The sequence below is a fragment of the Lethenteron reissneri genome, chromosome 63 (genome assembly GCF_015708825.2).
Source record: "Lethenteron reissneri isolate LAM-NWPU_2019-01 chromosome 63, ASM1570882v1, whole genome shotgun sequence".
Classification (NCBI taxonomy): Eukaryota; Metazoa; Chordata; class Hyperoartia; order Petromyzontiformes; family Petromyzontidae; genus Lethenteron; species Lethenteron reissneri.
Window position 1 is genome coordinate 9,477,394 of NC_083841.1, and position 26,231 is coordinate 9,503,624.

Sequence of the window (26,231 nt, forward strand, 5' to 3'; positions counted from 1 at the left end):
GAAATTATAGTTGCACCATTGGGACCAACAATTGGTCGACATTCGCTAGCAGCGGCGGACACCATTTTAAGATGGAACCAGCAGCTATGTATGCAAGTTTTAAATACGTCCGAGCGGGCAATTACATTGCGAGAAGGGACGGTAATTGCACAGATTTTCCCAGCGAGTGAGATTCATGAAGATGCAGAAGTAGCGGGGATACAGGAAGAGGATGGGATGGGGTCTCCTTGGGTGGAGGAAATCGTTCAACTTAACCCTGAATTGACTCAAGGTCAAAGATACCTCCTTAAAAATCACCTAGAAGTTGAAGATGTTTTCAATAAGGGCCTAAATGATCTGGGTTGCACGGACTTAATGCAGCACCATATTGAAATGGGGAATGCTCAGCCTCACTGTATATAATTCATATACAGTGGGATCAGTAGAAAAATAGCAGATCCGTAGAGCTACAGGTGAGATGTGAAGAGCGGAAATAATTTCTCCATCAACCAGTCCTTAGGGAGCACTAGTAATAATAGTTAAACATCCAGATGGTTCAATGAGGTTTCGTGTAGATTTCCGTTGATTAAACAAGGTTACGATCGCGGACACGTATCCCCTACCGCAAATTCATGATTTGCTAGATGCATTAGCTGGAGCAAAATATTTTTCATCCTTAGATCTATCGTCAGGGTTTTGGCAACTTCCCCTGGACGACAAATCCAGATAAAAAACGGATTTTCGAACACCGCAGGGGTTGTTCAATAACCAAAAAATTACGTGAATAAAAATAAGAATTAAATAAAATAATAACAAAAAACCACTATGTAGACTGGTTCTAATTCGGAGTTAGTGTACTGGTAGTCTATAATGTAGACTAGTAATGGTTATTAAGCTGGGTGAGTGTACTGGCAGTCTATAATGTAGACTAGCCTGGTTCTTAACCTCAGTGAGCGTACTGGCGGTCTATGATGTCGACTGTAGCCTGGTTCTTAACCTCGGTGAGTGTACTGGCAGTCTATAATGTAGACTGTAGCCTGGTTTTTAAGCTGGTAAGCGTATTGGAAATCTGATGTAGACTGTAGCAATGGTTATTAAACTGAGTGAGCATACTGGCAGTCTATAATGTAAACTGTAGCCTGGTTCTTAACCTGAGTGAGCGTACTGGCAGTCTATAATGTAGACTTGTTTTTGGTTCTTTAAGTAATTTAAATATAAATGTAAAAAATATATAATTAATAACAAAAAATCATGACGTTTCGATGACATCTTAGTTTGTAGATGCCGAGATATTGCATCCCATATGTGAAGCACAAGATTCCTGACATGCAATATCCCGGCGTCTATAAACTAAACTGTATCTGCGGCAGCAGTTACATTGGGGAAACTAAGCGACATGTCTCGGACCGTGTACATGAGGATAAGGCAGATTTGAAACACTGTAGGACCAATACTTCTGCCGTGGCTGATCATTATTTTAATGCGGCTGGTTCACACGAAATAGATTTCTCTAAGACGATGGTACTTTGCAAGCCTACTGGCTATTAACAAAGATTCCTTCTTCTTGGTTCTTTCGGTAAAGTCACGTAGAATGGAAATAATAAAATAATAAAAATGAAACATAATAAAATAATTCTCACGACGTTTCGGCCACAACGCAAGCAGCCGTCCTCAGGTGGAGAACAGGTCCGTCCTGTAGACAGAGTCTGAATGGTACGCTCCAGGCTTGGAGCGACTATTTATGCTGGGATGGAGGAGCGAAGAGCGTCTTGACAAAATAATTTGCATATCAAGAGGAATTTAGCATATTTATGGGGAATGCAGATATGCGATTAGCACTCTTGGTGCCTTTCACGCGACGGTCAGTGGTATAGTGTATAGCATTTTGTATAATAATAAATAGTATTAAAGTGTAATGTTTAATACAATGTATAAGGTAATATATAGTATCGAAATTGTATGGTGAATATACAGCAGTGTGGTATACAGTTGGGTGGGTAGAATAATACATAGTGTAATATTACAATGTATAGTCTAAAAACATATTAGTTGCTGCGGCGCCATATTATTAACATTCTTTCCCTTTATTAATTCTAACCTTACTCCCTCCCTTTGATACTGCTAATCCTGCATAATGCATGGGCATAATGACTTTAAACCTCTCGCCAATCCTCCTAATCGCATATCTGCATTTCCCATAAATATGCTAAATTCCTCTTGATATGCACTCCGCAGGAAATGGATTCTTTGCTCCGCTGCAAGCTTCCTATCACCATTCTCCCATTGACATATTTCGTTGCTTCCTCTTAGTACCTTTCACGCGACGGTTTATGGTATAGTGTATAACATATTATATAATAATAAATAGTATTAAACTGTAATGTTTAATACAATGTATAAGGTACTATATAGTATCGTAATTTTATAGTGAATATATAGCAGTGTGCTATACAGTTGAGTGGGTAGAATAAAACATAGTGTAATATGACAAGGTATAGTCAATAAGCATATTAGTTGCTGCGACACCATATTATTAACATTCCTTCCCTTTATTAATTCTGACCTTACTCCCTCCCTTTGATTCTGCTAATCCTGCATAATGCATGGGCATAATGACTTAAACCCCTCGCCAAACCTCCTACGCATTTCACAAGTAGTGCTAATCGCATATCTGCATTTCCCATAAATATGCTAAATTCATCTTGATATGCAAATTATTTTGTCAAGACGCTCTTCGCTCCTCCATCCCAGCATAAATAGTCGCTCCAAGCCTGGAGCGTGACATTCAGACTGTCTACTTGACGGACCTGTTCTCCACCTGAGGACGGCTGCTTGCGTTGTGGCCGAAACGTCGTGAGAATTATTTTATTATGTTTTATTTTTATTATTTTATTACTTCTCTTCTACGTGACTTTACCGAAAGAACCAAGAAGATGAATCCCTGCAGTCACGAAAGCTTTAAATCGAAATGTCTAAACATCTCAAGAAAAAGAACATACCTGCACCATCTTCTGAAGACGAAGACGATCTTCCAGCGGCGGTGGCGCTCCCGACGATGGAAGGCGGAGGCGAAGTGGGGACGGGCGACGCGCCACGGGTGCAAGATGTCGTCGGGGCGGCCGGGCCGTCTGCATCAACGGGCGCCGAGGAGGGCTGGCGACACGTGACGGCCCAACTGGATTCGCTGCGGGCCGTTTTGATGCAATTATGCACCCTGGTGACAACAGCGACGAGGCCGGACCGCCCAAGCGGGGAGCCTTCGAGTGGGGCCGAGACGTCCGCCATTGGGGCCTGCGCGACGCTTCCCGCCCTCTCCGACACGCGGCAGGACGCCGCCATCTTGGGCGTGGTCGGGGACGAACCGCGGGAAGCCGCCATCTTGTTGCCTCCACCGCGGGAAGCCGCCATCTTGACCCCGCCGCATGGTGACGCCATCTTGTCGCCACCGCGTGGAATACCTGCAGCGGGGGACGGCGACTCGGGGACCCGCAGCCATCGTCTGACGATGGTCAAGGTGTTCTCCATCGGCGGGGATTGGAGTGCATTTGCCTGCCGTTTTGAGGCGGCGGTCCGATCCGCCAAGTGGACGGATGCGGAAGCCTTGGAAGTCCTACCGACGCTCCTGGACGACGAGTCTGTGAGGTTCTTCCGCTCCATCAAGGCCGCTAGGAAGACGACGCTGAAAGGGGTGTTCGAGGAAATGGCCGAGGCTTATGAGCCCCCGGACAACGCACATCGCAGATTCGTGCAGCGGCAACAGGCACCAGAAGAATCACCAGTGGCTTTCCGGGGCGCTGTGTTGGAGCTGGCTATGGCCACATATCCGGACACTGAGCCCGACTTGCTGGAGCCTTTAATTTTTGGCAAGATGTTGGAGTTGTCCAGGGATTTGGGCATCCCCATGCCGGTGTGCGGCCACGAACAGCTGACCTCCCGGATAGCGGCTAAGTGCCTGGACGCGCAATTCAACCTGCGCCGGTGGAAGCAGGTGACGGCTTGGACGGGGAGCCCCAACATCGAAGGAGGTGCCACAGGGTGGGATCCGTCCAAAGCTGTCTACGTACAGGACGAGAAGGGACCTGAGGCGCTGGCGGCAGCATCGACCCAATGGCCTCGAGGGGGAGCGGAGTTGCGCTCGGGGCCACCGTTGCGGGATCGCCAAGACAGAGTGGGTGCCGGTCAACGAGCCGACTTCCGCTGCAGCCGGCGGGGGCACTTCGCCAGAGAGTGTTGGGCTCGCTCTCGGCCGTTGCTCCAGTAGGAGGCCCCTGCCAAGGACGCGACACGGCAAGATCACCCACGGCAGGAAAGTCGGTACGCATCAGATACCCGGCAAGGCCTGTCATCTCATGCATCACCATCACTATGCGGTCCGGATGGCATTATTAACGGGGGGGCGCTGAGAGATCCGCGTCGCTCGCTGACGCAATGGCAGAAATTGGCATGGAGGGTGGTTGCGGCCGCTACTGGGTCGTCGACTGTGCCGGGTTCGATCTAAGGGGTCGACGTGCGCATTTTGGTGGACTTGGGTGCGTCCGCGACCATTATCTCTGACGTGATATTCCATCTCCTGTCCATTCCGCCGGGGCGGATACGACCGGTTTACGACTCTTGCATAGTGGCGAACGGGGGAAGTATGGGCATTGTGGGTCAGGTGGACGCCAGCATATCGGTTGGGGGTGTTTCAGCTACGGGGACGGTGTTGATTTCCAGGTCCCTCGTGGTGCCCTGCTTGTTGGGGACCAATTTCCTGGCAAAAATGCCCATTCAGATAAGGGTGGATCAGAATTGCATCGAATTACCAGGGGGCCGAAAAATGTCTTTCTTGCCATCACCCTGGGGCCAGTCCGCTCCTGACCGCCAGGTGCAGGCGCTCTCCGAGGTATCGGTTTATATTCCACCTGGCTCGCAGATGCTTATTCCGCTGCGGTATCGGAAACCAGTGCTGGGAATCGAGGGTGCGGCGGGCGTGTTGTTGTCGCCGTCCAATGCTATAACGGGTGGCTTGACGCTGGTCGGGGCACAGACGATTGTTCAGCCGGGTCAGCCTCCGTTTTTACAAGTGTTGAATGGGAGCGCGGATAATGTTATTGTGCCAGCCGGAACGGTTTTGGCTCATGCTACGACTGCTTTCACGGCCCATGACGATCGGGGCCGCCGGGGCCTCATAGGGGGGGTCTCGGCCTCCGCGGCACAGGATGATCGCTGGGTTGCCGAGTTGTGCCGGGAAAATGCGTCCTTGACTGGGGACCAACAGTCCGCGCTTCGCGCGCTGTTGGGTAAGTATTCCGACGTCTTTAGTTCGGACAATTTCGATTTGGGACGCACCTTGCTGTCCCACCATATTGATACGGGGGATGCCGCTCCGATTCGGATGAACCCTCATCGATTGAGTCCGACGGAGCGGGATCATGTACGCGGCGCGGTGGAGGATATGCTTGCCGCTGACATTATTTCCCCATCCAACAGTCCGTGGGGCGCCCCGGTGGTCCTTGTGAAAAAAAAGGATGGGAAATTGCGATTTTGTGTCGATTTTCGCAAGTTAAATAAGGTGTCGTTGCGGACGCGTACCCCCTGTCCGCGTATGGATGATTCCCTCTATGCCTTGTCTGGGGCAAATTTTTTTTCTACGCTAGATCTCTCGTCGGGATTCTGGCAACTTCCCCTGGACGAGTCCTCGAGGGAAAAGACGGCTTTCCGTACGCCGCAGGGCTTGTTTCAGTTTAATTGTCTTCCCATGGGCTTGAACGCCGCCCCGGCGACGTTCCAGCGGCTCATGGAGCTCGTGTTGGCCGTTCTGCAGTGGGACACGTGTTTGATATATTTAGATGATGTTATCGTCTTCAGCCACACGTTTGAGGAACATCTGCGGAGATTGGACGCGGTGTTTGCTAGGATGCGTTCCGCCAATTTAAAATTTAAGCACATAAAGTGTCACCTGTTGCATCAATCCGTGCGCTTTTTGGGCCACATAGTCAGTTCGGACGGGGTGGCCACGGACCCGGAGAAGACAGCGTGCATCCGAAACTGGCCGACTCCGGCCACAGTGGGGGACGTGCGTCGGTTCGTTGGGTTCGCTTCCTATTACCGCAGGTTCGTTCCAAATTTTGCCACGATCGCTAGGCCGTTGCACCTCCTTACGGCGAAGGGCCGGAGGTTCAGCTGGGGACCGACGGAGGAGGCGGCATTTCAGAGCCTACGCGATCGTTTGGCGTCGGCGCCGACGCTGGACTATCCTGATTTTACTCGGACTTTTATTCTGGATACTGACGCTAGTGACGCCGGGATTGGGGCCGTCCTGTCCCAGTCTAAGGGCGGCGTTGAACGCGTCGTGGCTTATGGTAGCCGCGTGCTATCTCCGGCGGAGACCCGCTACTGCGTTACTCGTAGGGAACTCTTGGCAATAGTGCATTTTCTTCGTCAATATCGCCCATATTTATACGGCCGTAAGTTTATTGTGCGCACGGATCATGCGGCCTTGCAATATTCCTTGAGGGTTGACCAACCGTCTGGCCAATTGGCACGATGGTTGGAAACCCTGCAGGAATTTTCATTTGAGATTCAGTATCGTAAAGGATCGCGTCACGCGGACGCACTCTCCAGATTGCCGCAGGGGCCCCCTTGCACCTGTGCTTCGGGCACGAATAGGTGCATGCGGGTTCCGCTGCCACCTCGGCCTGTCATGTTCGCAGTGGAGGTGCCTGAGGCTCACGCGTGTCCAGGACCGGCTGATGGGGTTTTGAATCTGCCGCGTTCGGTATGGGTTCGCAATGTTGTATACTAACCCTTCTTCCAAAATTAAGATTTATAATATTTGATGATTTTTGTATATTATCTTTTTACTTGTTTTTTTAATGATTGAAACACACCAAGCGCAGCAAACTGCAAAACACCAGGTGTTGTTAAGTAATGAACTGGAGGAGGGCTAGGATGGCAGAATTTGCAACCTTGCTTCAAGGAAAGATAAGGCCTGATGAACGGGCACATGTCACCCGTGCAGGCGGCAGAGACAGTGGGAGTGTCAGCCAGACATAGTTAAGGCAAAAAGCCCAACCATCCTGCATGGTTTTAAAGTAACGTCAAAATTCGAAATTCAACAACAGAGTAGGCTAAATTATCGATCCTCGCGCTCGCTCAAATTGGAGACCAGGCTGCGAGCTACATCAATGAACCATTGCCCATTTGCTGATCCAATACTGAATGTTAATATTACTGAAGTCAAAACGAATTCTATGACCTCAGCACATGGGCAAATAATAGGGCAGTGTCGACTCAAAGGCAATGGAAGAAACAGAGGCGCCTTTGTCTAAATCACAACCACAGAAAGCCAGGAATCATCACTGATTGTGTGTTCAGGGATTCCGAGCTAGTTAGAACACGTGCACAGGGGGGGAGCTGATGTAAACAACCCTGCACGTCTGAACGTGAGGGGGCCTTTGACCTGAAAGTAAGAATAACACTCCCAGAGCAGAAGGTTGGATGACCACAGTGAGACGAGAATAAGAGTGGTGTATATCTCTCAAGGAGGCAGACCCAGCTGAACAACAAGGCTGCGGGGGTCACCAGAAGTTCGCATTCGCCTAGTTAAGACAAAAAGCTCAATTATTCTGTATTGCTATTAAAGTAACGTTAAAGTCGGAATTTAACAACAGGGTAGGCTAAAGTTATCGATATTCACACCCACTCCAATTAAACCAGGCCACAAGTTACGCCTACTGAACCATCACCATTATTAAGTCAATATGAAATGTTATTTCCATACTTCAATACTTTCTATACAATTCGACCCGAAGCATATGACAATCAGAACCTTCCTAAGTCAAAATTGAATCGCACCCAGACAGGAGCGAATAGTCAATATAAGGTTGAAGAGGGAAGGAAATCAAGAGCACGGCGAACTGCAAACGTAAGCAAAAAGCCGGGAACAACACCAGCCCAGCAACAGCGAGTGGGGCTTCGACAGGCCATAAAGTAGAATAATAACTCCCGGGGTCAGGGGACACAAGAAGAAGCAGGCAGACAAAAACCAGAACTGACTCCAAGGTTCAACCGCCCTCACCTACTCAGGAGTGACGGAAATTAATGAGGCCTTGAATTAACGGCAGGCAACAACAACGGCGAGCAGAGATAGGGTGGGGCAAAGACTGCGGGCTATGAATGCAACTTCGTGTCAGTAAAGCCCTGACAAACAAGTTAAGTTAAAGACATCACAATACATAATATCGCACATAACATCAATGTTAACGCTATTCACCATAAACTATATTCCGCTTATATAACCATCCAGGCACCAAGGAATACGAATTCCTAGGATCAAGAAACTTACCCCTTAACCTAAGATATCGGAAATAAATTAATAGTAATAAGTATATGCATGAAAAGACAAAGTAAAACTTATGAAAAGCCAGGATAACGGGATGAATCACAACCAGGTCGAATATAATACATAATAAAAAAAACGATGTTAAACCCAGGGTCGGAGAGAAAGGGAGATCCCGGCCGTCTTTGTATCCCCGCAGCGCGGGATAGGAGTGTGTATACGCTCGGGGAAACCTACACTTGAGTCAAGCACCACGATGGGAAACGACAGACCTTAGGTTACATACAGAATCATAACTGTGAAATAGTAAGGGACAAATGTTAACTTAAAACTTTTAACCATTTCTTTGTGCGCCGGGTCGGAGAGAGTGTTGCCCTCCCTCCAGGTTGTGCAACACGAACAAAGACGCCTATGAGACGATTTGTAACGTCTGTGTTTTGGGTCATGAAGAAGGCCAGACAAGAGATAATATTGCACCCAGACAGAGAGACGACTTCGAGGCAATTTGTAACATCTGATTGTTTGCTCGTGGGTTTTATGGAGGGAGTGTGACAACGAATATACCGTCAGTGATGCACACAAGGACACACGGACATACGGACAGACACATGGACACACCTGCCTACGGACAGATCCTGACACAGCAAAAATCGGAAGAAGCCCCGCCTTGTGGGCGGGATCCAGGGGGAATTTTCGGCATAAAGTAAAGGATCCTGAGCATTGGAAACCAGTGCGACGGGAGGGTCCACTCAGAAGCTCGACCGGGAGGGTCGACTCAGGAACGAGTGCGACGGGAGGGTCCACTCAGAAGCTCGACCGGGAGGGTCGACTCAGGAACGAGTGTGACGAGAGGGTCCACTCAGGAGCGCGACCGGGGGAGTCGGCTCAGGAGGAGTGCGACCAGTGGGTCCACTCAGGAGTGCGACCAGAGAGTCGACTCAGGAGCGAGGGCGACCAGCGGGTCGACCCAGGAGCGAGCTCGACCGGGAGGGTCGACTCAGGAGCGAGCTGCGACCAGCGGGTCGGCTCGACTCATCTTCAGCTCGTCAACCTCTGCCGAATCGGGGGTCTCTGCTGCCACCGGAGTGGTGAGCATCGCGGATCGGCGACAACCCAGAGCTGCACGCTACGAGCGAGTTGTGGGCGCCACCTACCGACCGGGTTCCGAACTGCGACAGCGTATCAACAGCCATCCGAACCAATTCGCCACGGGATCGACTGATACGTATGACGCGCACCGCCCCCTCACCACACGACCACCAGGCGTCTGTTTGACCTAAAGAATCGACTCCGAACACTGACTATTCAAGACAACTCTTACCACTCAAAAACACTCGAACCCATAAGCCATCCGTGGCTGGAAAGCATCACAACGAGACCGAGGGATGGCCCTCCGTCGTTTATAAGAGTATTCTTAATTTTTATCTTTAATATTTAGTGGGCTGTACTCTTAATCGCATAAATTCCCAACAGATCCATCAATACGAACTGATTCTTGGCACCTCCTTCCGCCGAGCCACGCTCACGTGGGGAGTGGTGGCCCACCGGACCCTTATCAGGTGATCTGGTCCCCAATTAGTAAACTTGGTATAAGATAACGAGCTTCGGAAAAGGAGCACCGTCGCAGGCCCTTACTCCGAGCCGTTCTGTTGTCAGATAACCTGCCGATGTATCTGTTGAGATTGGTGCCTTTAAGAATAATAACTGTTTTTGATTGTATTTTTTTTTTATCGCCGTATAATCTTTCAAGTATCTTTCAGTCATAATCGCCGCACGTACTCGCATCCTCTACAGAATATTCAACTGTTCCGTGACCCAAGGTGTTAACAACGTGATAAGGGTTGCGTATGATCAATAAGGAGTGCGGTACTGCGTGAACAATATTGAGTATAATCATTCATTAACGTTAAGGTTTTCTTAGCATAATATTTGCATGTTTTAACGACTCTCTCTCTCACTAAGAACCATCGCGTTATGCGGGATCCATGTGCCGTTGTCAAAGTGAAATCAGACAATCGTTGATGATACTGTATTGATGCCGTATTGACGTTCCGGGATTGAGAGTTCGCATATTATATCATAGTTAAGGTTGAATTAGTAATAAATTGATCAATACAGAAGTGGTTGTGTGATTCTTTCCTGAAATCTATGCATAAGATCTGTTTCTGCGTTGAGATTTGAACTTGGTGACCTTAATAAACACACTAATACATACTCAGTAAATGTTAAAGCGATAACGGGGTGAACCGGGGTCTGGTTATCATAACGACTTGCGTTATCATAATTACACCCACTCGCATAATTAATACGATTACCTCTCGAATTGGCATAATTAAAATGTGCGTAATTACATAAATTAACATATTTCCGGATAATTACACATTTGGCCAAATTTCATTTAATTATTATTATTTCCACTGAATATTCATAACCCACATATACAACATAATAATTTCACCCACGCACGCATACAACATAACAAATTTTCATACCCAACATATACAACATAATGGGGGCTCGTCCGGGATCTCTCGCAGACAGTTTATGCATGAATTCAGGAACGAATCACTGATGTGTTAATCAAAGTGTTGTGAACTAACGTTGCCTTGTGATTGTAAACGGGGGTATACAAACAAAACGCGCTCTGAAAGGAAATACCAGAGTAGCAGAGTATAACAAAGACAGCTGGGCTGAGATTATTTGCTCGAGTTGAACTGACGCATCCTGTGATACAATTGTTTATATGTGCTCTGAAGGGGAATTCTAGAGTAACTCACGACGCACATGAGATGTTAGAATTAAGATACACTCTTTAGTCTATTAACCACACTACATAATAGAGATGGCACAGGATCCACAACATTCTGAGTTTGACACACCAACGCATAACACTGATACAGAGTGGACCTCTGAGGAGGAGATGGAATCTATGGAAAAACAATATCGGGAATTTGTGTTAAAACGTACTGGACGGACTGCTAGCCAGCAGACGGAGCAGAGAGATATATGGGAGGGGAGCCATACAGAAGATGTTAAGGCCCATAGAAGGAAACTACTTAAGGACGTGATGAAATGTGGCAAAGCCAAACGTGACGTAAAAATTGCAGAAATAGCGAGGGTAGACTCGTATCTCCTCGCACAGACAGACAGAGAAAGATTATGGAATGAGGAAAAATTTGAAAGGGAGAGACAAGAGAAACTGTCCTTAATGGTGCAGGTAGAGCGTCTGCACGCCCTCGTGAGAGAGAAAGAATCCGCACTAAATGCACCAGTGAAACACCCAGACGTTGATACACAGAACACATACGGGAGTAACAATTTACCACACTCCGAGCCACGGGGACGTAGCCCAGGGCCAGATCCCACAATGAGTATGGCTACTATGCAAAGCAATTTTGATAAAGTAACACCCTCGCAAATCGAGGAGAGAGAAGAGGAAATAATAATACAAACGGGAAAACATGAGGCCGACCACCCCAACGTTAGAGAGAGACAAATAATTAACCCTAAGTCATCAGGATACACTGTAATGATAGAGCGGGAAAGGGCGGAGCTGGTGCAAGACGGGAAACATGACATAAACAGAACACCAGGCAGACGCACGCTACGCAAGTATGACCGACATGATGCAGATGACAGAGACAGCTCACCAGAGAAACGCACCTCGCACAAACACGACCAACACGACACACGTAACAAGAGCTCACCAGAGAGACGCACATCACACAAGCATGAGCCATGGGATAAGCAGAAATCACCGAGCCAAATTGACCCACGTAACAGGTGCAAAAGGCACTACAAAAGTTATGTTAAGCAGAGCCACCGTGATGGTGACGGCTCATCTGACACTGACTCCTCTGACAATGACCAACACGACATGGGTACCAGAGAGAGCTCACCAGAGGGACGCATGACATGTAAAAATCACCCACGCAAAACCACCCGCACCAAAAATCACAGAGACAGGAATCCCGATAACCATGAAGCACGAGACAAACATAAATTCAACACCTCACCTAGCAGGCACCACTCACGTAGTAGGCAGCATGAAGGTCGAGGACAAAAACACTCACCACATAGACACCGCTCAAGGAGATCACGCACACCAACCCACAAGCACGAATCACAAGACCCACATAAGGAAAACAAGAGACACAAGCAACGGGACAGATACGAATCCTCGGACAGAGGGAGATCACGACTCAGACACGGGACACATGACAACAGTGATAGTGGAGACAAGGGTAGCTCAAGGGAGCACTCTTCAGGAACCGACACCACTGATGACGAACAACACACTTTTAACAGTAAGACACTAAAACTAATGGACAAAGCACTCATGAGAATTCCCTATTTCGATCCACATAACAAGAACAGGGATATACACACTCACATAGCTACAGTGGAACAGGAGGCTAAGATCCGGGGTCTGGGTAAATCAGCAGAAAAGGCATGTTTATTATCAAGGAGCCTACATGAACCCGCCAGACCATGGGTAGCCTCCCTGCCAAATAGGGTGAAGAGTGACTTTAAACAATTGAGCCGAGCAGTAGTTAAGAGATTTGGGGAATACTCCACACTATCCGAAGGATTGAACGCGGCAAAGTTGATGACCCAGCGTGTAGACGAAGACCCACGAGATTATCTCCTACGCCTTAAGAAAGCATATTACGCAGGGGACGTGGACAATGCCCAGGGAGATAAGACAGTCTTAAAAGTGATGTTCTTCCAATCATTGAGACCTGAAATAGTGAGAATAGTAGGAATGATGTTGGACCCCGAGACTGCCTCCCTACGCCAGATTGAAAGCAAGGCCCACACGGCCTGGGTGAACGGACGGAAAACCACTGGCATAGCCAAAACCCACATCGTCACCAGAGATAAAGAATGCCTCGATCTGGAGGGAAGCGAATCTCCAAGGAATAATATTAGCGCCACACGGGGTGGACATGAATTCCCCCAGGAGAGGGCGCCTAACCCAATAGAATCGACACCCGTCCACAACACGCTGAATAACGTTCCACGTGGGGGGAGGAACGAGGCCAGAGGAACTTGGCACCCACAGCCGCCACCACCATGGAATTCAGAAGAGGGCGGAGGCTGGAATTATGGAGGAGGAAGAGAGAGTGACGGGCCACACCTACCCCGCGGAGGCCGACGCCCACCAAACCAGTCACCATATCGTCCCCTACTGCCGCCTCCACCAGCAATAGAGCATAGACCACCGTTAGCTAACAGGAATCGATATGCTCACCACATTAGGATGGAAAAAGAGCTCCTAGGGAGTATGAAGACTTCCATGCAAGTAGCGAAGGGAAGAATACCAACTATACCCACACAGGAGGAGGACACACCCAGAGCAAAGGTAGCCCAAGTGAACGTAGAGAAGACAAGAAGCCTCGAAGCAATCACCGAAGTGGTACCAGAGGGAAAAGGGTACCATCTGGGGGAATTGATTCCCGTAGGACCAGTCGGACGAGTCCACGTGGAAGTAATACTGCAAGACACCCTGACCAGCCAAGGCCTTTGTGATACTGGAGCAGAAATATCCATGATATCCAGAGAATTATTTGACGAACTCCAGACTGCCCTCCAGAGGAAGAGTGAAACACTACAAGTGATGCCAAGTAAACTTACCTACTCAGGATGTGAAGGGACCCACATGCGACCATTGGGCAAAGTTATGACGAAGTTGACGTTCAACAAAATCAACATGAACCATCCCCTATATGTCGTACAATACCCAGGAAAAGAACTGATTATTGGGATCGAACTACTGAATCGCCTGAAACCCATTATGAACCTTGAATCCCGACAAATTTGGGCACAGTCAATGCCGGAGCAACAAAGGGACTCAGAAGATGAAGACGTTATGAGAGACTCCACGGGAATCCAAGTGATAACACAGGAGCTCGACGACCTATCAACGACAATCAGGAACGAAGACGAGCTCCCCGCAGGAATTCGAATCACTCAGCTAATGACTAACAGACTGAGAGAAGACCGAAAGGAAGCCGACTTAGAGTCAGTATCACCAAATGACCGTCCCCTCATAGAGTATATACCGCCCCCTGGAGGCCAAACCGACGAACTGCAAACTGATGAAGGAGAACACAAGGGCAAGAGCGTATTACCCTCGGATGAAGCCAAGGCAACTCAACCGATAGTAACGCAAAAGGAACTTTCAACCGAGCCGCCCGAAACCACGAAGGCCCTAGATCCAAACCAAGAGAAAGGAGTCCTTACAATAGAAGAACAAATAGAACAACAAATTGAAGCAGCAGACGCCCTAGAGAGCGACACTCAACGAGACGAGCTACGACAACTGCTCCAAAAATACAACTCCCTGTTCTCCAAAGACTCCTATGATTGTGGCAAAACCGACCTACATGTGGTATCCATTCCCACACTGGAGGGAGCACCAGCGGTATACGTGAAGCAATACAAGATTCCACTGGCCGCCTATGAATCGATCCAAGAAACCCTAGAGAACCTACTCAAAAAGAACATAATCCGGGAATGCAACTCGACCTACAACTCACCCATTTGGCCAGTACTAAAACCCACGGGAAAATGGAGACTCACGATCGACTACCGACAACTCAATAAAACAGTTCCCCTATCTCGATGGCCAATGGCAGAAATCGACCACGGTCTCAACCAAATAAAAGGCGCAAAGGTACTCACCACAATGGACCTAGCAAATGGCTTCTGGACCATGCCAGTAAAAGAAACCGATCAATACAAGTTGGCCTTCACCTTCGACGGAATACAGTATACCTGGAATCGCTGCCCGTTCGGATACTCGAACTCACCTGCAGACTTCAACATATTCCTCCACAAGGCGATGGGCGACGCAAAAGAGCGAGGCACCATCATCTACGTCGACGACATACTAGTCAAGGACTCCTCATGGGAAGAACACCTCGAGAGCCTCCAGCATACCCTCGAGCAGTTAAAGGAAGCAGGCGCAAAGATTTCAATACAAAAAGGACAGTGGGCACGCAAAAGGGTGGACTACCTCGGGCTCCAGGTCGGCACTGAGGGAATGTTACCCCAAACCAAAAGACTTGAAGCCCTCCTCGCACTCAAATCGCCCACCACAGTCACGACCCTTCGGAGCTTCTTAGGGATTTGCAACTACCTTCGACAGTTCGTGGACGACTACGCAGGAATCGTTCGACCCTTAGTTAAACTACTGCAAAAAGACGAACCATGGGAGTGGGGACAGGAACAGGAAGCCGCAGAAAAAGAATTAAAACGACAGATCACAGAGGCATCCTGCCTAGCATACCCAGAGAAAGGGAAAGAATACTACCTGGAGACCGCATACTCAGATCATAGTATCAGCTCGGTACTGTACCAGAGACAGGAAGCAGAGAAACGAGTTATTGCCTATGCCAGCAAAGCCCTCCGGGGAGTGGAGATGAAGTTCTCCGAGTGTGAGAAGGCGATATTTGGAAACATCTGGGCCATACAACATTTTCGGAACTTGTTGAACGGAGAGAGGATCATCCTGGAAACGAATCATGAATCCTTGGCATACCTCAACAGTAAGAAGATTCGAGAGGGCCGCGTAACCAGCAGCCGAATAGCCAGCTGGGCACTGACACTCCAAGGCCTACCAATCACAGTGAAATACGCAAAAAACAAGAAAAGTCCAATGGCCCAAGGTCTTGCCGATTTACATGATTGTACCTTTGACAGCATAGAAGCAGAGGACGAAAAGATACCTCCGGAGGACAACAGGTACCTGCCCTTCAGGAAGGAGACATGCGCCGACCTACCAGTGGTATACATCGATGGATGCTCCAAGATGAAGGAGAACAAGCTTCACGCTGGGTCAGGAGTCATTTGGGAAACTGGCCCACTCGCAGGGATTCAAGAGGGATTTCAGCTGGGACCAAAGTCAAACCAGTATGCAGAGTTGGTCGGGGTACACATCGCTGTCCGAATGGCATCCGATAACCAAATACGGACCATGGTGGTGTGCACTGATTCCAACTACGTACAGCACAGCTTCCTGCACCACCTACCCATATGGAAAAAAAACGAGATGAAGAACCATAGGAATAAACCAATTCGCCATCGAGAACTATTCGAGGCCATAGATAAGATGGTTCAGAACAAGGATATGAAGATATTTTGGAAGAAAGTCAAAGGACACTCCAAGGTACCTGGTCAAGAGAAAACTGGGAACGACCAAGCAGATGCTATAGCAAAAGTGGGAAGCCTGGAAGGCACCCCGTGGAAGCTAGAAGACCAAACCGACAGAGACGGACAACAAGAGTCGACGAACCAAGACATCGCCGTGATAAGACTGGTCACAAGAAGTGGGAAGAACCCGGCAGAAGCTGGAACCAGAGCCCAATTGAACAGTGCCCAGCCTTCCGAAGACCTGATCAGAATGCAACAAGAGGACGAAACACTAAAGACACTCGCCGATCATATCCAAGATCCAGCAGGAAAACCAATCACTACTGACAACTTGAATGACAACAAAGAGCTCGAGATCATGCATAGCCAAATCAAAAGGTTCTCAATGCGAAAAGGGCTACTGGTATACACAAACGAAGAAGACGGTCGACCTAGATGGGTAGTCCCCTCTCAATATCGAGAAATAATGTTACAACACGCCCACAATGAACCGTGCAGCGGCCACCGATGCGAGGTGAATACGGGACAGATGCTGCGACAGGTGGCCTATTGGCCAAAAATGGGGGTAGACATACACAAACATGTGTCCAACTGTCTCGTGTGTTGTAAGTACCAGCCAACGACCTCACAGCATAGGGCACCCCTACAGAGGAGGGGAGCAGATTATCCTTGGTCCAACCTACAAATCGACTGGATAGGACCTGTCAACCGATCAACCAAAGGGAACAAGTACATGCTAACTGTGACCTGTGCATTCTCTAAATGGACAGAGTGTTTACCAGCACCCAACAACACCGCGGAAACAACCGCTATACTACTGATTAACCAAATATTCAGTAGATGGGGCCTACCGTCAACGATCGATTCAGACAAAGGAAGCCACTTCACAGCCGAGGTCATCACAGAAGTGTGGAAGATGTTGGGAGTAAAAAGACAATTACATGTCGCATACCATCCACAATCCTCAGGACAGGTGGAAAGAGCCAACAGGACCATCGTGAGCCTCCTAAAGAAATGTGTCTACCACGGGCCGCGACTGGGATACGAAACTACCCCTAGTCTTGATGGCCATGCGAGCCACACCCAACCGAGCTACAGGCAGGACACCCTTCGAGATCATGACAGGGAGGCTAATGACCCTCCCAGTACACCTGTTATATGTCCCAGCGGAGGACGAGACCCCGACGGCAATGACGCCAACTGAATACCTGACGGGACTGAATAGTCACCTACAGAGCACATTCGCTATGGTCAGGGACCAGTTGCAGGTAGAGGCTCAGGGGAGCAAAGCATACTATGACCAAAAAGCCAGCCACGCAGAATACCAGCTAGGAGACCAGGTGTGGTACCTCAATTACGAGAAAAGGAAACAGAAGTGCAGGAAATTCCTGCCTTCCTGGACAGGACCACACGAGGTTGTTGACAAAATGTCCCCAGTCGTATATCAGCTAAAAATCACAAAGACAGGAAGAGAGCAGCAATACAAGTGGGTGCACATCAACCAAATCAAACCGTACCCTGTGCTGGTGGAGCGAGATGAGGAATAAAGGTGGAAAAGGGGGGGGGAACTAAACTAATGGGCATATCACACTACAATAATATGTAACATGTTTTCCAGGGAATGGCAGCCCTCCTGCTCACGCTCCTGCTAACGTACCTTGCCAAGCTAGAAGGGAGCCAAGGCCTGATGATGCCACCCAAGAATAACCGTAGAAACTATCTTTTTAACGATATCTCCTATAACACGTAGTCAATAGAATAATTTTTCCCTCCCTTATCGTCTTACCTTCCTTTAGAATATTTTTTTTTTCTCTCTTGTCACATATAATCTGTTAAGTTGTGACACGTACGCGCGCGTTGTAAGGAATAGCAGCAAAACTTGAGGACAATCGATGGTTCATGATGGAAGAAGGGTATACATTTTTTTTAAAAATAACCCGTGGCCATTTGACCACTGGTCATTTTTAAAAGGGCGGAATGTTGTATACTAACCCTTCTTCCAAAATTAAGATTTATAATATTTGATGATTTTTGTATATTATCTTTTTACTTGTTTTTTTAATGATTGAAACACACCAAGCGCAGCAAACTGCAAAACACCAGGTGTTGTTAAGTAATGAACTGGAGGAGGGCTAGGATGGCAGAATTTGCAACCTTGCTTCAAGGAAAGATAAGGCCTGATGAACGGGCACATGTCACCCGTGCAGGCGGCAGAGACAGTGGGAGTGTCAGCCAGACATAGTTAAGGCAAAAAGCCCAACCATCCTGCATGGTTTTAAAGTAACGTCAAAATTCGAAATTCAACAACAGAGTAGGCTAAATTATCGATCCTCGCGCTCGCTCAAATTGGAGACCAGGCTGCGAGCTACATCAATGAACCATTGCCCATTTGCTGATCCAATACTGAATGTTAATATTACTGAAGTCAAAACGAATTCTATGACCTCAGCACATGGGCAAATAATAGGGCAGTGTCGACTCAAAGGCAATGGAAGAAACAGAGGCGCCTTTGTCTAAATCACAACCACAGAAAGCCAGGAATCATCACTGATTGTGTGTTCAGGGATTCCGAGCTAGTTAGAACACGTGCACAGGGGGGGAGCTGATGTAAACAACCCTGCACGTCTGAACGTGAGGGGGCCTTTGACCTGAAAGTAAGAATAACACTCCCAGAGCAGAAGGTTGGATGACCACAGTGAGACGAGAATAAGAGTGGTGTATATCTCTCAAGGAGGCAGACCCAGCTGAACAACAAGGCTGCGGGGGTCACCAGAAGTTCGCATTCGCCTAGTTAAGACAAAAAGCTCAATTATTCTGTATTGCTATTAAAGTAACGTTAAAGTCGGAATTTAACAACAGGGTAGGCTAAAGTTATCGATATTCACACCCACTCCAATTAAACCAGGCCACAAGTTACGCCTACTGAACCATCACCATTATTAAGTCAATATGAAATGTTATTTCCATACTTCAATACTTTCTATACAATTCGACCCGAAGCATATGACAATCAGAACCTTCCTAAGTCAAAATTGAATCGCACCCAGACAGGAGCGAATAGTCAATATAAGGTTGAAGAGGGAAGGAAATCAAGAGCACGGCGAACTGCAAACGTAAGCAAAAAGCCGGGAACAACACCAGCCCAGCAACAGCGAGTGGGGCTTCGACAGGCCATAAAGTAGAATAATAACTCCCGGGGTCAGGGGACACAAGAAGAAGCAGGCAGACAAAAACCAGAACTGACTCCAAGGTTCAACCGCCCTCACCTACTCAGGAGTGACGGAAATTAATGAGGCCTTGAATTAACGGCAGGCAACAACAACGGCGAGCAGAGATAGGGTGGGGCAAAGACTGCGGGCTATGAATGCAACTTCGTGTCAGTAAAGCCCTGACAAACAAGTTAAGTTAAAGACATCACAATACATAATATCGCACATAACATCAATGTTAACGCTATTCACCATAAACTATATTCCGCTTATATAACCATCCAGGCACCAAGGAATACGAATTCCTAGGATCAAGAAACTTACCCCTTAACCTAAGATATCGGAAATAAATTAATAGTAATAAGTATATGCATGAAAAGACAAAGTAAAACTTATGAAAAGCCAGGATAACGGGATGAATCACAACCAGGTCGAATATAATACATAATAAAAAAAACGATGTTAAACCCAGGGTCGGAGAGAAAGGGAGATCCCGGCCGTCTTTGTATCCCCGCAGCGCGGGATAGGAGTGTGTATACGCTCGGGGAAACACCTACACTTGAGTCAAGCACCACGATGGGAAACGACAGACCTTAGGTTACATACAGAATCATAACTGTGAAATAGTAAGGGACAAATGTTAACTTAAAACTTTTAACCATTTCTTTGTGCGCCGGGTCGGAGAGAGTGTTGCCCCTCCCTCCAGGTTGTGCAACACGAACAAAGACGCCTATGAGACGATTTGTAACGTCTGTGTTTTGGGTCATGAAGAAGGCCAGACAAGAGATAATATTGCACCCAGACAGAGAGACGACTTCGAGGCAATTTGTAACATCTGATTGTTTGCTCGTGGGTTTTATGGAGGGAGTGTGACAACGAATATACCGTCAGTGATGCACACAAGGACACACGGACATACGGACAGACACATGGACACACCTGCCTACGGACAGATCCTGACACAGCAAAAATCGGAAGAAGCCCCGCCTTGTGGGCGGGATCCAGGGGGAATTTTCGGCATAAAGTAAAGGATCCTGAGCATTGGAAACCAGTGCGACGGGAGGGTCCACTCAGAAGCTCGACCGGGAGGGTCGACTCAGGAACGAGTGCGACGGGAGGGTCCACTCAGAAGCTCGACCGGGAGGGTCGACTCAGGAACGAGTGTGACGAGAGGGTCCACTCAGGAGCGCGACCGGGGGAGTCGGCTCAGGAGGAGTGCGACCAGTGGGTCCACTCAGGAGTGCGACCAGAGAGTCGACTCAGGAGCGAGGGCGACCAGCGGGTCGACCCAGGAGCGAGCTCGACCGGGAGGGTCGACTCAGGAGCGAGCTGCGACCAGCGGGTCGGCTCGACTCATCTTCAGCTCGTCAACCTCTGCCGAATCGGGGGTCTCTGCTGCCACCGGAGTGGTGAGCATCGCGGATCGGCGACAACCCAGAGCTGCACGCTACGAGCGAGTTGTGGGCGCCACCTACCGACCGGGTTCCGAACTGCGACAGCGTATCAACAGCCATCCGAACCAATTCGCCACGGGATCGACTGATACGTATGACGCGCACCGCCCCCTCACCACACGACCACCAGGCGTCTGTTTGACCTAAAGAATCGACTCCGAACACTGACTATTCAAGACAACTCTTACCACTCAAAAACACTCGAACCCATAAGCCATCCGTGGCTGGAAAGCATCACAACGAGACCGAGGGATGGCCCTCCGTCGTTTATAAGAGTATTCTTAATTTTTATCTTTAATATTTAGTGGGCTGTACTCTTAATCGCATAAATTCCCAACAGATCCATCAATACGAACTGATTCTTGGCACCTCCTTCCGCCGAGCCACGCTCACGTGGGGAGTGGTGGCCCACCGGACCCTTATCAGGTGATCTGGTCCCCAATTAGTAAACTTGGTATAAGATAACGAGCTTCGGAAAAGGAGCACCGTCGCAGGCCCTTACTCCGAGCCGTTCTGTTGTCAGATAACCTGCCGATGTATCTGTTGAGATTGGTGCCTTTAAGAATAATAACTGTTTTTGATTGTATTTTTTTTTTATCGCCGTATAATCTTTCAAGTATCTTTCAGTCATAATCGCCGCACGTACTCGCATCCTCTACAGAATATTCAACTGTTCCGTGACCCAAGGTGTTAACAACGTGATAAGGGTTGCGTATGATCAATAAGGAGTGCGGTACTGCGTGAACAATATTGAGTATAATCATTCATTAACGTTAAGGTTTTCTTAGCATAGTATTTGCATGTTTTAACGACTCTCTCTCTCACTAAGAACCATCGCGTTATGCGGGATCCATGTGCCGTTGTCAAAGTGAAATCAGACAATCGTTGATGATACTGTATTGATGCCGTATTGACGTTCCGGGATTGAGAGTTCGCATACTATATCATAGTTAAGGTTGAATTAGTAATAAATTGATCAATACAGAAGTGGTTGTGTGATTCTTTCCTGAAATCTATGCATAAGATCTGTTTCTGCGTTGAGATTTGAACTTGGTGACCTTAATAAACACACTAATACATACTCAGTAAATGTTAAAGCGATAACGGGGTGAACCGGGGTCTGGTTATCATAACGACTTGCGTTATCATAATTACACCCACTCGCATAATTAATACGATTACCTCTCGAATTGGCATAATTAAAATGTGCGTAATTACATAAATTAACATATTTCCGGATAATTACACATTTGGCCAAATTTCATTTAATTATTATTATTTCCACTGAATATTCATAACCCACATATACAACATAATAATTTCACCCACGCACGCATACAACATAACAAATTTTCATACCCAACATATACAACAGCGAGCAATTGCTCGATGAGTCGCTGGGGGCCTTGCGGGGTCGGGCTGCGAAGGAGAAAGGTGGACCGCTGTCCGATGGGACGCCGGGAGCTGCTCTCCGAGATGGCTTGTTGATGTGGAGGGAAGGGTTGCACGATCGCTGGCGTCTTGTTGTACCGTCGTCATTGCGATATGAGTTGATTCTTACTCTGCACTCTGAGAAGTTGTTACATCTCGGGGTGCAGAAAACCTTGTTGACGTTACAGCGGGATTATTTTTGGCACGGCATGATGACTGATGTCGTCGGGCACATTCAGGCATGCTCCGACTGCCCGGCGGAAACCACCTAAACACCCATATGTTCCACCAGTGCAGTCCATACAGGTGTCACGGATTAACGTTGGATATTTTGGGACCCTTTTTGCCGTCCGCTCGGGGGAATAAATTTTTGTTGGTTGGGGTGGAATATCTTTCCCGCTGGCCGATGGCCTGGCCCTTAACCGATCAGTCAGCGGCGTCTATCACGGAGGCGTTCCTGTTCGGATACGTAATGGACAAAGGGGCACCGGAAAGGTTGCTCACGGACCAAGGGTGAAATTTTTCTTTCAAACTGTTGGCTGAGGTATGCGCTGCACTGGGGACCAAGAAGGTTCGGACGTCTCCCTACCATCCGCAAACGGATGGTATGGTTGAACGGCTCAATCGGACCCTGTCGACCATGCTCTTGTCATACGGTTAGCGAAAATCAGGCTGATTGGGATTTGCATATCCCTGGGGTGCTCTCCGCATACCGGATGACGCCACATGCGTCGACGGGGTACTCACCTTTCTTTTTGATGTACGGCCGCGAGAATGTGCCGCCGGTGGACGTGCAACTGAGCACGGGGGCGAAGGGTCCTGTCAAGCCTCTCCCTGATTATATTCGGGACACTGTTCATCGCGTGGCAGAGGCGCGGGAGGGGGCCCGATTGGCTACGGCCAAGACCCAGGCCCGGAACGAACGTTGTGCACGGCGCTCGCATTGTGAGTCCCCCTGGCGGGTGGGGGACATGGCCTGGCTGCACTGCCCGCAGATACCGGTGGGGACCTCCCCTAAGTTGCACAAACCGTGGCAGGGGCCGGTTGTGCTTATTGAGGTTCCTAGTCCGCAGTCCGCGCGTGTTCGGTTCGGATCGCGGCGCTTGTACGTTCATACGTCTCGATTGAAACCCTACGTGGCCCCGCGGATGGATGCGTCATCACCTAATGTTGCCTTGCCGGTGTCTGTCGTGACCGACGCGCCACTGACTTTGCCTGTTCAACCTGCAAGCGCGCCTGTTGTGCCTCTTGTAGACGGACCGGCTGTCATCCTGCGGTGATTCCTGCTCCGGGTGGGCCTGCCACGGCGACGGGGACACTTGACCCCGCTGCCCCTTCAAACCCCGCCGCGGGTGCAGTTGCAGGTGGCCCCAACGACGGGCCTCTCTGGGGAACGGGATGCTGGGATTGACAGGCCTCCAACAGCGGCGGGCGGTTACGGTCCCACCGCTCCTAAAACCCTGTCAAGATCACGGTCCGTGCGGGGGCCGCCCCCCGTGCGGGACGGGCCGGCGACCCGCACTCGTTCTAAGTCCCTTCCCTTTCGTTAATTGTTGCTATTCTAATCTCCGTTTGTCTTGTGATTCCTGATTGTCATGTTGTTGCTCGCATTATTGTTGTTCTATTGCAGCCGGGGACGGCTGGCTTTTTCATTAGGGGGGGGGGGTCATGTAATGCGAGCAAGAACAGGGTGGTTGCTGGCCTCCGCGCCGCTCACACGGCCCGGAGTATTGGGGGGCGGAGCCTGGTCGGCGGAGCGTGTGGGAGGAGCCACTGCTCACCTCGGCTCCAATGGGAGACGGGGTGAGCGGGGGCGGAGACGGGGGCAGTACGGGAAGGAGGAGTCAGGGTCACATGAGGGGGAGGATATAAGGAGAGAGCCAGAAGAGATCGAGAGGTTGGAAGAGAGTGAGAATAGAGAGGGAGCCACGCTGGGCAGTGGCGGAGAAGTGATGCCATTTGCCACGTGGTCGGAGACCAGCAGGGTGTGCATGGGGTGCCGGGGCTAGCGGAGTGTGGAGGAGCTAGCAGAGTGTGCGGTGGCACACGGACCAGCGGTGTGGCTGGCGGCGTGTGCGGAGGGGCACACGGAGGAAGAGGAGCGGCCGCGGTGTGGGCGAGGGCCACAGGGAGCATGCGCGTAGCGCAAGGCAGAGGCAGCGCGGGTCCGGACGAGGACCAGCGGGGTGCGAGACAAGAACTCAAATAAAGGACGAACGGAGACCTACATCGCCTGACCGAGTCCTTTATTACACAATGTACAAAGTAATATATAGTATCGTAATTATATAGTGAATATACAGCAGTGTGATATACATTAGGGTGGGTAGAGTAATACATAGGTTAATATTACAATGTATAAGGTAAGTTTAAGAGAATAAAGTTTAGATGGAAGCATATTATATTTTTTGCGACATAGAATTGTAATGTATTACTTACTGTTAGTAACTCCACTTATTGTAGAGTATATTTAGTATACTGATGATACTATGTAGTTTGTATTTTAGTTGTTTACGTGGTGGTTTAGTTTCTTCAGCTACATACTATTAACACTCCTTCCCTTTATTAATGCTATCCCTATCCCCTCCCTTTGATGCTGCTAATCCTGCATAATGCACGGGCATAATGACTTTAAACCCCTCGCCAAACCTACGCATTTCACAAGTAGTACTAATCGCATATCTGCATTTCCCATAAATATGCTAAATTCCTCTTGATATGCAAATTATTTTGTCAAGGTGCTCTTTGCCCCTCCATCCCAGTTTAAATAGTCGCTCCAAGCCTGGGGCTTGTCATTCAGACTCTGTCTCCTCTCCACCTGAGGACGGCTGCTTGCATTGTGGCCGAAACGTCGTGAGAATTATTTTATAATGTTTTATTCTCATTATTTAATTATTTCCATTCTACGTGACTTTACCGAAAGATCCAAGAAGATGAATCCCTGCAGTCACGATAGCCTTAAATCGAAAGATTCCTTCATGAAGCCATCCATACGTAGGGGTTGTTATGGGGAGAAAGGCGGACAGAAACACAAGGGTGTCTGCACCCACACACGGGAGTCTACATCCACATCCACATCGGTTAACTCTGGGGGGCCATGGGGGCACTGTGATCCCCCATAGCCCTACCCCTCAGAGAGGATTTCTATAAAAAGCGGGGAGCCAGAGGGCTCGGGGCCAGTGTGTTAGAAGCTTACCAGTGAAGATTGAAGACCGGCAGAATAGGCCCTGGAACTCCCCTGGCTCGCCGTCCTCAGGGCCGAGCAGGACAAGCCAGTGGCGCGGTCCCAAGAGCTTCAGGACCGCTGCTCTTGTAAGAGCCGGTCTGGTTAGCTAAGTGCCGGGATCCGTGCTTGACCAGGGCCGGATCAGATAGCCTCCCCTAGCACTCGTAGCGGAGGACTGGGAATAGGACAATCAGGGAATAGTGCTAGGGGTGTTTCCCATTGAGTACGGGTGAAGGGGCCGTTACCCCTTCAAGTATTGTTACCACCTTTGGTTAAATAAAATAGTGTGCCTCAACTACGTCGTCTGACTCACTGAGAACTCACTACACATATATACAGACACAATTTCAACTGAGAGGATAGTTATAAACTCAGCAATCATTGGAACGATGTCATCAACCACTTTGGGTCATGATTTGATTTGTGTTTTCTTGTCAACCTCCCCCATCAGCAGT

The 26,231-nt window shown here is 48.8% G+C and overlaps 1 protein-coding gene across 2 annotated transcripts; it reads left to right on the forward strand.

Annotated features, from left to right (window-relative positions):
• Positions 1 to 2,770: 2,770 nt before the first annotated feature.
• On the forward strand, positions 2,771 to 24,770 carry LOC133358636 (uncharacterized). 2 transcript variants are annotated; one of them, XM_061577022.1, is made up of 2 exons: positions 2,771 to 4,293; positions 23,782 to 24,770. In XM_061577022.1, exon 1 carries the CDS (start codon positions 2,948 to 2,950, stop codon positions 4,238 to 4,240), a length of 1,293 nt encoding a protein of 430 aa, XP_061433006.1. In that variant the 5' UTR covers positions 2,771 to 2,947; the 3' UTR covers positions 4,241 to 4,293; positions 23,782 to 24,770. The 2 variants fall into 2 exon arrangements, with proteins under 2 accessions (XP_061433006.1, XP_061433005.1); XM_061577021.1 differs by having other exon boundaries at positions 23,805 to 24,770.
• The last annotated feature ends 1,461 nt before the right edge of the window (positions 24,771 to 26,231 follow it).